Raw genomic sequence first — 11590 nt, forward strand, 5'->3', positions numbered from 1 at the left:
AAAATTTTCAAATTAAAAGTAAAAACGATAGACCAGCCACGAATAGCGGGTAACAGAAAAACACAGTACACAGATTATGAAACAGAAGATTCACACTCAATATACTAGAGCTCCATTGTTGATGAGTCAACTTCAATGTCTCTCTTGTATTCCCACCTTTCGCAAAGCTAACAAGGCTAAATAACCAACCAACAAGGCATAATTTGTCAAAGGGAATCACATAAAAAATGTAAAGACAAAGTAGACGTGAGGGACACGGTTGCACGTACCAAAAAGTAACTCGTGTCCCCTAAAAATAACACCCCTCATCCTTTAAATTCCTTTCAAATAAAATTTATGAAATCATGTAATTATATTTATGCATTCATGCATGTTTGTAGTATAAGAATTGAATTGTTACCCTTTTTACTCTATCTTTTTACACGTATACACGTGTGATGAGAAATACTTGAAAGTCTTTTAGTAATGGCAATAAGTTGGTTATTGCGTTGAGTCATTATAACTAGTAAGTAAGCATGTCTCTTGTATGCCTTTTAAAGTTGGCCTTATTGACTTGCTTTTGTGAAAAATGATCGAGAACAATGTATGAAACCGTGTTGTATGTCTTATCATAATCTTTTGCTAGCTTGGAGTAAACTTTTCATAACATAAGTGTGTGTGTTTGATGTACTAGAATCGAACCTTGTTACTCACATTTGTGTGTCGATTCCGTGATAATGCATGGTTTGATAACTGTAAAGCTAGTGTTTGGCGTGGACGAATCTGCTGATGAACTGCATGTACTTGGTATAACCGTATAAGTAATGCTAGATCTACTTTTGTAATTTATCGATAAGAAGAATGACCTTAGTGAACCATCACCTCTTACAGAGTTACAAGTCAGCCAATCCAGCTATACAAGTGCAACCCTTAAGAGCAGGGGGGATAGTAAGGGAATTTCCACTCTCAAACACAAGCAGATGGCGAGATCGACTCTCGAACCTGTAACCTCCAAGTTACAAGGTGAGTTCTCCACCATTTCCACTAGAGCTGATCAACATGGGCCCGACCCAAAAATTACCGGGTTTTGGACATAATATTTCGGCCCGATTTACGGGCCTGGCCCGAACTTTTTAAAAGTTTTGCGGGTTTTGGGCAATGTAAAACAATAATTTCAGTTATAAATTTGAGCCGGACTATAACCAGCTATTTTCACTACAAAAATTTGTATTTTTAACGACAACCTAATTATGATGGGTCAAAAATCCCATTGCAAAAGCCTTTTGCGACGGGGCTAACAATCAAACAAAGACGGGAAAAATCGTCGCAAATGTCTTTTATGACAGGTTAACGACGGGATTTTCCATTAACGACGGCCCTCTTTTATGACGGTTTGGCGACAGTAAATCCCGTCATTAACACAATTGTTGGCCTTTAGCGACATGATTTCCTGTCGATAATAGTACACTTTTTTGTAGTATTTTGACCCGAAATAGCGGGTTTTGGGCACACAACATTAACCCGAAGCTTGGCCCGACCCGACCCCCGATATAATGGACAGATTTTTATGACCACGACCCGTCTCGAATCTGGCTCGCCTTTTAATCAGGTCTAATTTCCACCAAGCAAATTAGTTTCCTTCGTTGTATGCCTACTTACCAAGTATAATTGAATTGTGAAACCCTAATTTATACGTTGTAGTTTAATTATAAATCATTAGTAGCCGCTAGATACTCAATATAGGCGTAAAATTATGTAACAAAATCATCCTCATAGGGTAAATATTCAATCATTAAGCAAGAAGAAAGGTAATCTTATTGTCAAGGATAATTGTACGTGATTGGTTTGGGTTATTTCAAACAGGTGCAATAAATTAAACTCTATGTTAGACCTAATCTTTTTGTCGCTACCTAGATACTACTACAAGTTAATTTATCAAGGGGGCAAAAATCTACATTGATAAATTATGTTGTTCTCTTTGTGATAAGAAATCTACATACTAGCTATAATAACTAATTGGAGTATTAATTAGATATAGAGTGATGTGATAGCTAGTGTTGTAGGTTGGAGAAAAAACAAAACACAAATAATGCTACTATGTAGAATCATGAACACTTACCGACTAGGTGTATTCTCTTCGACGAAGAAACCTGAACTAATTGGAACTTTGGAACTAATAAAACCCGATTGATCGAATAAAGTAGGTTCAAATCTGATCATTAGAACTTGTTAGACCTGATTAGATCTGATTTCATATTAAGAGTTGACCCACGAAATATCACATTGTGAGTGTCTCATATTGACAAAACAGAACACTACAAAAAATTGTACTATTAACGACAGGAAATCCCGTCGTTAAAAGCCAATAATCATTGATTAATGACGAGATTTTCTGTCGCGAACCCGTCATAAAAGGGGGTCGTCGTTAATGGAAAATCCCGTTGTTAATCCGTCGTAGAAGCCATTTGCGACGATTGTTCCCGTCTTTGTTTGGTTATTAGCCCAGTCGCAAAAGGATTTTGCAACGGAATTTATGACCCGTCGTAATTAGGTTGTCGTTAAAGATACAAATTCTTGTAGTGGAAGAGAGTAGGTTATCCCCCTTATTGTCATATTATTTTAACGAAAATGATAAAGGTCTTGGACCTTTAAGCCGTGTCACAATGATGACATGACATGCTTATGTGTCATGATTTAAATTGAAAACTAAATTATTTAACTTATACTTTTAACCTATTATACATGTTTAAAAAAAGATAGGAAAATCTTAATATTCTAATTTATTTTCTTCTTTATATCGACTACCTTATTTACATATTTTCACAGTAAAAATATTGCATTGATAGTAAAAAATTATTCTGATGACTCATAACCTACGTGGCGCCTATATGTACCAGTTAAACTCTGACCTTTATCATCACCCTTTATTCTAAGGTGGAACCTCCTACGCTCTTGTAAGGTGGAGTGGTGGTCTCTCTCTTTTGATTACGGGTGTGGCCTAGACCAGACCTGGTTGTAACTTATTGACCAAATAGAACCTGTTCCGGTGTTGTAAAGATGGAAACAATGGGCTTCGAATGAAGGCCCTTTTGTATGTGTTGAAGATCTTGCTTGTTTGAATGAGTGGAGTCCGAATTCACCTGCACAAGAGCAAAGTCACTGGCCTCGGGGGTGTTTCCGAGGAAAGCCCCTCCGATGCCTAAGTAAGAATGATGCTCGGATTCTAGAGAGAAGTTCTCTAGAAGAGTAGTCTTAAGGCGATAAATTGGACGTACCTTGAGGTGTGAGCCTTGGCGGCCTATTTATAGTGTTTGCATAATAAATGCCCATAGGTCACTTATTGTTATTGGGCCTTGGGCCTTAATGGATGGCTGAATAGCCATTGGTAGGTTTGATGTTGTTGTTTAGAGCCATTGGGCTTTGGACTTAGTGGCCCAATTGAGAATTAATTGGGAGCCCAAACAACATGCCCCCCAGACCCGGTCCATTTAGAATTAAATGGGTGGGTTTCCAGCTGTCAGAAGTCCGAAAGTTCCCTCTCTTTTTTGAAAAGGGATGATTTGCATTGATGACAAGTGTTGGGAATTGTACTGTGTCATGGAGATCGTGGGTTTGAGGAAGTTGATGCGCCCTTTCTCTTTTCTATAAATACTGGGTGCCTTGCTCCTTTTAAACTTTTTACTCCTTATTTCAAACCCATTCTCTCTCTAAATTCCGGCGATCGCAGTGCAATTTGCTTCTTCGGATCTACGAAATTCGGCCAACTTTAGATTTCGGGAACTTGTGTTGTTCGCTTTATCGGCGAATTCCGCTTCGGAAAAAGGTAATTTGTTTCTGAGTTCTCCTTTTTTCTTCGTTCTTCCTTCTACCCCTCAATCTAAACCCTAGATCGAGATTTCGCGACCATGGCAAAGAATAGGGGCAAAAACAAGTTCGTTGTTGGCTCCTCTAGTGAGAGAGAGAACGTGCCTTCGGGGAGGTTACCGAAATCTTCGAGGGGTCGACCTTCGGAGAGGCCGTTGGAGAAGAGTTCGATTGGTTGGGATGCTTCCGAAGATGAACGTGCAACCTCTGGTGAGAGAGCTGGTTTTTCGGGTGTTCGTCGTCGTTACTCCGAGTTTCCAGTTCATTGGTCGGAAGCTGATCCGAAGGGCAAGTATGCCTCAATTTTGCATGAGACCACGCAGATCGACGGTCCGTTGGAGAAATCGGTCAGCGGTGACTGGTTGGTGGAAGCGAAGTTAGGGAATTATCATCGGAAGGCCGAGGAGCTATACGGAATTCAGCATGCCTTGGGGTACTGGTGCGAGCTTCCTGAACAAGAGCGTCCTCGGGTGACTCATCCACCGAGGGGGTTCATTTCCGTGTATACTCACCATTTGGAGAATGGTCTCCGCTTTCCTTTGGATCCGTTTGTATCCGAGGTTTTGGTGTCGTACAACATTAGTTTGGCCCAGCTCACACCCAAATCTATGAGGCACATAATCGGATTTAGATGGGTGTGTGACTTCGTCAATTTCCCTTGCTCTGTCGCTATTTTTCGGGATCTTCACGATCTGGTTCTCAACCATGCTTCCAAGGGTGATGGGTATGGTTGGTGGACCATTGTCAACAAGAAGTCCCGAAAGAGGGGGGATCCGAACTACATCACGGCGTACCCCTACCTTAGCTCTGACCACAATTGGAAGACGGAGTGGTTGCTCGTCCGTGTGCCGACGGATCCGAAGCATCCCAACTTTTATCGTCCTCCGAAGTGGTTCGTGGCTCCTGATCCTGATATGAGGGGTGTGGCGGCTCCAGATCGGAACCATCGCCACTATGTGGACCTCCTCCAGTGGTTCTTGGCTCAAGAGGATAACCACCGACTGCCGTCTAGCTGGCTCCCGAATCTCAATTACATTCTGAGGGAGGACATTCTTGCTGTTGCCGGTCTCAGCAGGATTTTTGACAGGGGTAGGTGTCTTTCGGCTGAGACCGTTTTTTCAGTGAGTTTGTCCTCTTTCCTGTTTCGTTTTGCTGACATGTTTTGTGCTTTGTTTTTGCAGAGTACGGCTTTAGCTGCATTGATCCTAAGAAGTTGGGCATTTCTTTGGGTTTGAAGACTATTCACGACCCGGCTCCCGAGTACAAGTTCGGAAAAGATAACCCTCGTAATCCTCGTCTGAAGGATTACGTGTTGTCTCCTTTGGGGGTTGCTCGGATATCCGAAGTTCGAGCTGATCCGTGGGATTCCGCCTCTTCTGTTGAAGCTGTTCCTGTGAAGGTTGTGCTTCCTGAGTTGAAGACGACTTCGGATCCGGTGAGTGTTCATTTATAGGCTCGATTTTCTGTTTATCTTTTTCTTTTCGGTTGGCCGTCGGCTAACGTCTTGGTCCTGGACCATCTTTTTAGGGTCCTGGGACTGACGCTGTGCCGCGTGCCGTTCCTTCGGTTTCATCTCCGGCTCGGATAGATATCTCTTTATCTAGGAACCGGGTATTTCCCGCTTTTTTCTCTATTTCTTCCTTTTTCTTCTTTTACATTCGTTGACCCTTGGTCTCCCCTTTTTAGGATCAACGCAAAAGGAAGGGTAGCACTCTTTTGAGGCCTTCCACGCATCCGAAGAAAGCGAAGGCTTCTCAGCCCTCGGAGAAGGTATTTGTTCTGACTTGGAGTTTTTGTAGTTCGTTTCTCCCCTTTTCGGAAACTAATCTTTGAATGCTTGCTATGCAGGAAGCAGTTTCGGAAGTCATGCCTCCTCCTAAGAATCTTCTTCACTTCATGCCCTTGCCCGGGCAGAAGTTAAAGAGTGTGGTGGTTGCTGAACCGCCGGCCGTGGATCAGCCGCTGATCGAGGAAGATATCATCCCTTCTCCCCTTAAACCATCTGCTGCTTTGGGGATCGAAATCCAGGATATCACCGAGGTGATGGAGGCGATTGAAGCCGATTTTGTTCCTGGTTCGGATGTCCCTGAGGTAGCTGGGGAGAAGAAGGAGTCTGCTGATCTTCCCTTCGAGAGGGAGAAGAGTCCAGACAAGGAGATGATAGATCTCTCGGGCCCCGAAGCTGCGGTCCCCGAGGTTCAGAAGGAGGTTCCCTCTGCTGGAGAGGAGGAGCAGCCCGAGCAAGGTTTGACGAGGAAGAGGCGCCACTCAACTTTGGGTTCTACTTCTACCTCGGCCCTGGATAGGCTGATCCATGCTGATCCCTGTTCGGATGTTCCGCTAAAACGGATCCCCGAAGAAGTAAGGGAGGCGATGGCTCGATATGCCAGGGCTCCGATTTTGGGAGAGGACCCTTTGGCTCACGTGGGATCCTTGGTGGGCCCCGAGGCTGCTCGGGAGAATCTGCTTCGTGCTAACCCGCAGTGGAGGGTTCCTGGGGCCGAAGAGAGGAATCCGGCAATGATGGCCCAGTACTATCTGAACGAGGTAATTTGCTAGATTTTTCTCTTTGAGTTGTGTTTTTGTTTTATGTTTTTCCTATTTTGCTCATCTTTCTCTCGTTCCCAGGCTGTTTTCTGGTCTTCGTTCGCTTCCGAGTGTAGCTCGGTTGAGGAGAAACAACTGAGGAAATATCGTGAGGCTTATGCTCGTGATATTCCCATTTTGGACCAGAAGGCTGGGCAACTCCTCTCCGAGCTTACGGAACTCAAGCAGCTGTACCTTCACTATAGTCGCGAGGCTAGAGAGTCTGCTGAGAAGATCGGGACCGAGGTTGGCCAGCTCATCTTCCGAGTTGAAGAGGATGCTGAGAAGATCGCTTCCTTTGCTGAGGAGAAGAAGGATATGGCCGCTAAGTTCGCTAGCGAACTTGAGGAAAAAGATAGACTCTTCCAGGAGATGAAGTCTAAATTTGAAGCGGCCGACAAGGAGCGTAAAGAGGCGGAGTTAAGGCTCCACCATTTTGTCCAGCATCGGGAGCTGATCCAGCAGCAAGCTGATAAGGTGCCTGTCCTTCGGCTGAAGCTTCGGGAAAAAGATGACTATATTCGGAAGCTGGAGCAGGAGCGAGTCAACCTCTACACTGCTGATCAGTGTAGAGAGCAGTACTGGAACGGCATCCTGGGTGCTCGGCGCATGTTTGCGAAGCACATGCCTCACTTCCCTTGGAACGAGAAAGTTCCTCTATGGATGCAGGCCGAGGACCACTTGGTGGAATGCCAAGCTGATCGAGATGAAGCTGAAGCTGAACGCCAAGCTGCTCTTGCAGAGGCTCGGGCCCAGAAGGCAACTTCCGAAGGTGATACCACTGCTGGGGGTTCTTCGAAGGATGCTCCCCTAGGGGCCGCTTCTGAGACTCCCAAGAGTTAGGGATTCGGGCAGTCGTCTTCTTCAGAGTCGGTCGGTTCCAGTTGAGGACTTCCGAATATGTGCTTGCTTTTCCCCCTTTTGCCTCGGCGCTGCGTTGTACTCATTTCTTTTTGTTTTCTTTAGTACTTCGGTAGGCCGGTATTGTCTGTTGATGGCTGCCGATTTTAACTTGTTTCATTTTGTTTTCAATTTTTGAGGTTTTCGATGTGTTTGTACTTCCCCCAAATATTGAATAAAAAATGAATGTTTGTTACTTGGCTGCTTCTTTTCAACTTGTTCTTTCGCAATTTTTAGGTCTTTAAATCCGTAGATTTCTCGAGCTCCTCTTTCTGTAGACTTGCTAAAAACCTTTTGATCTTGCGAGCTCTTTAAATCCGTAGATCTGCTAAGAGACTCTTTAGTTTTGCGAGTTCTTCAAATCCGTAGATCTGCTAAGAGACTCTTTGACTTTGTGAGTTCTTCAAATCCGTAGATCTGCTAAGAGACTCTTTAGTTTTGCGAGTTCTTCAAATCCGTAGATCTGCTAAGAGACTCTTTGACTTTGTGAGTTCTTCAAATCCGTAGATCTGCTAAGAGACTCTTTAGTTTCCAGACTCCTCAAATCCGTCGATCTGCTCAGAGGTTTGGATTGTTCTTCCGATCTCTTGTGGTTCGGAAACCTGGGCAAGAGATCGCTAGTCTGCCTCTTTAGTTATGCCTTCGGCGATCCGTGGATCTGAGCCGGAGTTTTATAACTTGATTCGAGCGACTGTTTGTTGCTCAAAAATTTTATTAGGGTACCGCGAATCCGAGGATTCTGGACGGTTCCCTGAAGTGTATGATTTGGTCATTTCTTGCATTTTATCAAGGAATGGGCAAAGTCAACCTGTTTTTGGTCTCGGATTGATCAGATCCGAGGCTGCATATATATATAAAGGGACAATAAATGTAGAGATAAGTTTAATGAAACACATGGTGCCAATGGCTTTCCTCTTCTCATTAAACAACTTACTTGGTTTACAGACAGAGATCATACAAAATATTTCTTGAGAACATCGGTATTCCAATGGTTCTTCAGAATTGTTCCATCTAACTGTTTCAGCATATACGTGCCTGGCCTTTTTTCGGAATGGATGATGTATGGTCCTTCCCAAGTGGCTGAGAGTTTGCCATGGATCCGTCCTTTCTGAACCGAGGCGGCGTTTCTGAGTACTAGATCACCGACTTTTAGGGGTCTGGCGTTGACTCTTCGGTTGTAATGCTTGTTGACCCTCTGCAAATAGGCTGCGTTGAGTGTCCTTGCATCGTTCCGAGCTTCATCCAGTAGATCGAGAGCTTCGGATAGAAGCTGGTTGTTGCTTTCTCCTTGGAGCCCATCATACCTGTTGTATGCCTGGATCCTCAGGCTTTCTGTTCCGATTTCCACAGGAATTACAGCTTCGGATCCGTATACAAGGTGGAACGGTGTTTGTCCGGTAGCTTCTTTTTCAGTGGTCCGAAGGGACCATAGCGTTCCGGGTAGCTCTTCTAACCATTTGTTTTTGTCATCCTCGACTCTTTTCTTGAGTGCGTTGAGGATGAGTTTGTTAGCGGCTTCGGCTTGCCCGTTGCTTTGTGGGTGACAGACTGCCGAGTATGCTAGGTGTATGCCGAACTGTTTGCACCACTTTTGCAACGGGGTGTTGTCGAACTGTTTCCCGTGGTCGAAGACCATCAGTCTTGGTATGCCGAACCTTGTGATGATGTTCTGCCATATGAACTTGCGGACCTGAGGTTCGGTGATGGAGGAGACAGCTTCGGCTTCGATCCATTTGCTAAAATAGTCGACTCCTACAATCAACCACTTCTTCTGGTTCGTCGCTGAGGGGAAGGGACCAATGATGTCTAACCCCCACTGTGCGAATGGTAAGGGATACAGTGTTGATTGTAGGGCTTGAGCTGGTTGATGGATGGCTGGTGCGAACTTTTGGCATTTCTCGCATTTCCTTGCCATCTGCTTTGCCTCGGAAACCATAGTGGGCCACCAGTACCCAGCCCGAAGGGCTTTATGTGCTAATGTCCTACCTCCAATGTGGTTTCCGCATATCCCGAGGTGGATTTCCCTTAGGATGTAGTCAGCGTCTGTTGGACCCACACATTTTAGCAGCGGAGCAGAGAATGATTTCCTCATGAGCTCTCCTTCGGCGCTGATGATGAACCATCTGTTGAATCTTTTCAGTTTTCTCGCTTGCAGCTTATCTTCAGGAAGTTCTCCCCTTTCTTTGTATGCAACTACTGCGTCCATCCAGCTCGGTTCGGTGCGTAAGCTGCATACTGTGGTGGGTAGCAAGTCGATGCTTCTCTCCTGGTGAACTTCCACGTGGACCGACCTGTTTAGGTCGATGAGTGTCGAGCTTGCGAGTTTTGACAGTGCGTCTGCTTGCGCGTTCTGTCCTCGGGGAATGAGGATGACTTCAAAGGATCTTAACTTTGACGTTAAGGATTTAATCTTTGCTAAATAGGCTGTCATGCTGGGCCATTTGGCCTCATACTCTCCTCGGATCTGGTTGGCTACAAGCTGGGAATCAGTTTTGAGGCGAACATGTTCGGCCTCCAGGGATAAACAAAGCTCTATCCCTGCGATTGCGGCCTCGTATTCGGCCTCGTTGTTGGTTGCTTTGAAGCCGAACTTCAATGCATACTCTATGCTTTTCCCCGTCGGGGGGATTAGTACAACTCCTGCCCCTGAGCCGTTTACTGTGGAAGATCCGTCAGTGAAGACCTCCCAAGTGCTTTTCGTATCATCCAACATTTCCTGGTATGAGCACTCGGCCAAGAAGTCTGCCAATGCTTGTGCTTTGATTGCTGTCCTCGGCTGATATTTGATGCCGAACTCTGATAGTTCGAAGGCCCAGGCAGCCAATCTTCCTGACCTCTCTATTTTGTCGAGTACTTTTTCGAGCGGTTGGTCAGTTAGCACTGTGATCTGGTGGGAGTCGAAGTATGGCCTCAGTTTTCGTGCAGCTACCACTACTGCATATGCGACTTTCTCGATGAGTGGGTACCGGGTTTCGGCTCCTGTAAGTGTTCGGCTGGTGAAGTAGATTGGCTGTTGCTTCTTTTCTTCTTCCCGAAGAAGCACTGCGCTGACGGTTCCAGGGCTAACTGCGACATATAGGTACAGGGTTTCCCCCTCCTTTGGTCTGGCCAGTGTCGGCAGTTGAGCTAGGTGGGCTCTGAGTTGCTGAAAAGCTTCTTTTTGCTCCTGTTCCCATATCAGTTCGGGATCCACTTTCCTCGGGACCCCCTTTTTCTTGACTGGTTCTGCTTCTCCTCCGGGGAGGTTCTTTGGTTTCAGTGCCTTGAAGAAGGGGGCTCCCTTGTCCGAGGCTTTTGATATGAACCTTGTTAGTGCGGCTAACCTGCCGGTTAGCCTCTGCACATCTCTCTTGGTCTTCGGCTCGGGTAAATCCAATGCCGCTTGGACTTTGTCTGGGTTCGCATCAATTCCTCTTTCGCTCACCATGAATCCGAGGAATTTCCCTGACTTCACCCCGAAGACGCATTTTTTTGGGTTCAGCTTCATGCTGTATTTCCTCAGATTTCCGAAGGTCTCTGCCAAGTCTTTGACATGGTCTTCCTCCTTGATGCTTTTTACGATGGAGTCATCCACGTAGACCTCCACGTTCCTCCCTTTCTGGTCGGCGAAGACGTGGTCAACTAACCTCTGGTAGGTGGCTCCGGCATTTTTTAAGCCGAAAGGCATCATTTTGTAGTTGAACACTCCTGCGCTTGTGATGAACGCTGTCTTTGCCCTGTCATCGGGGTGCATGAATACTTGGTGGTAGCCTGAAAAGGCATCCATGAAGCTGAGCAGTGCATGGCCGCTGGTGGAGTCAACCAGTTGATCTATCCTTGGCAGGGGATAGCAGTCTTTGGGGCAGGCTCGGTTCAGATCTGTGAAATCTACGCACATTCGCCATGAGCCGTTCGCTTTCTTGACCATCACCACGTTGGCCAGCCACTTCGGATACATGCATGGTTCGATGAATCCGGCCTCTTGCAACTTTTTAACCTCCTCGGCGATGGCTTTGTTTTTCTCCGAGGAGTAATTTCTCTTTTTTTGCTTGATTGGCCGAGCTTCAGCGTTGACATCCAGCTTGTGACAAATCAGCTTCGGATTTATCCCTGGCATATCTGCTGCTGACCATGCGAAGATGTCTTTGTGATCCCTGAGTAGTCGGATCAAATCGATTCGGAGCCCCGAGCTTAGGCCCTTGCCTATTCGGACGCTCCTGTCTGAATTATCTTCGAGGAAGATATCCTCCATTTCTTGATCTGGTTCGGGAGATAGGGTTTC

General features: G+C 45.6%; 1 protein-coding gene across 1 annotated transcript; it reads left to right on the forward strand.

The window, feature by feature from the left end:
• The first annotated feature begins 3884 nt into the window (after window positions 1–3884).
• LOC130461292 (uncharacterized) lies at window positions 3885–7805 on the forward strand. The gene is made up of 5 exons (XM_056829314.1): window positions 3885–4103; window positions 5081–5278; window positions 5530–5613; window positions 5692–6390; window positions 6472–7805. The coding sequence occupies exons 1-5, from the start codon at window positions 3885–3887 to the stop codon at window positions 7270–7272; spliced, it is 2001 nt and encodes a 666-aa protein (XP_056685292.1). The 3' UTR covers window positions 7273–7805.
• Window positions 7806–11590: the final 3785 nt, after the last annotated feature.

The sequence above is a fragment of the Spinacia oleracea genome, chromosome 5, assembly GCF_020520425.1.
Source record: "Spinacia oleracea cultivar Varoflay chromosome 5, BTI_SOV_V1, whole genome shotgun sequence".
NCBI classification, from domain to species: Eukaryota; Viridiplantae; Streptophyta; class Magnoliopsida; order Caryophyllales; family Amaranthaceae; genus Spinacia; species Spinacia oleracea.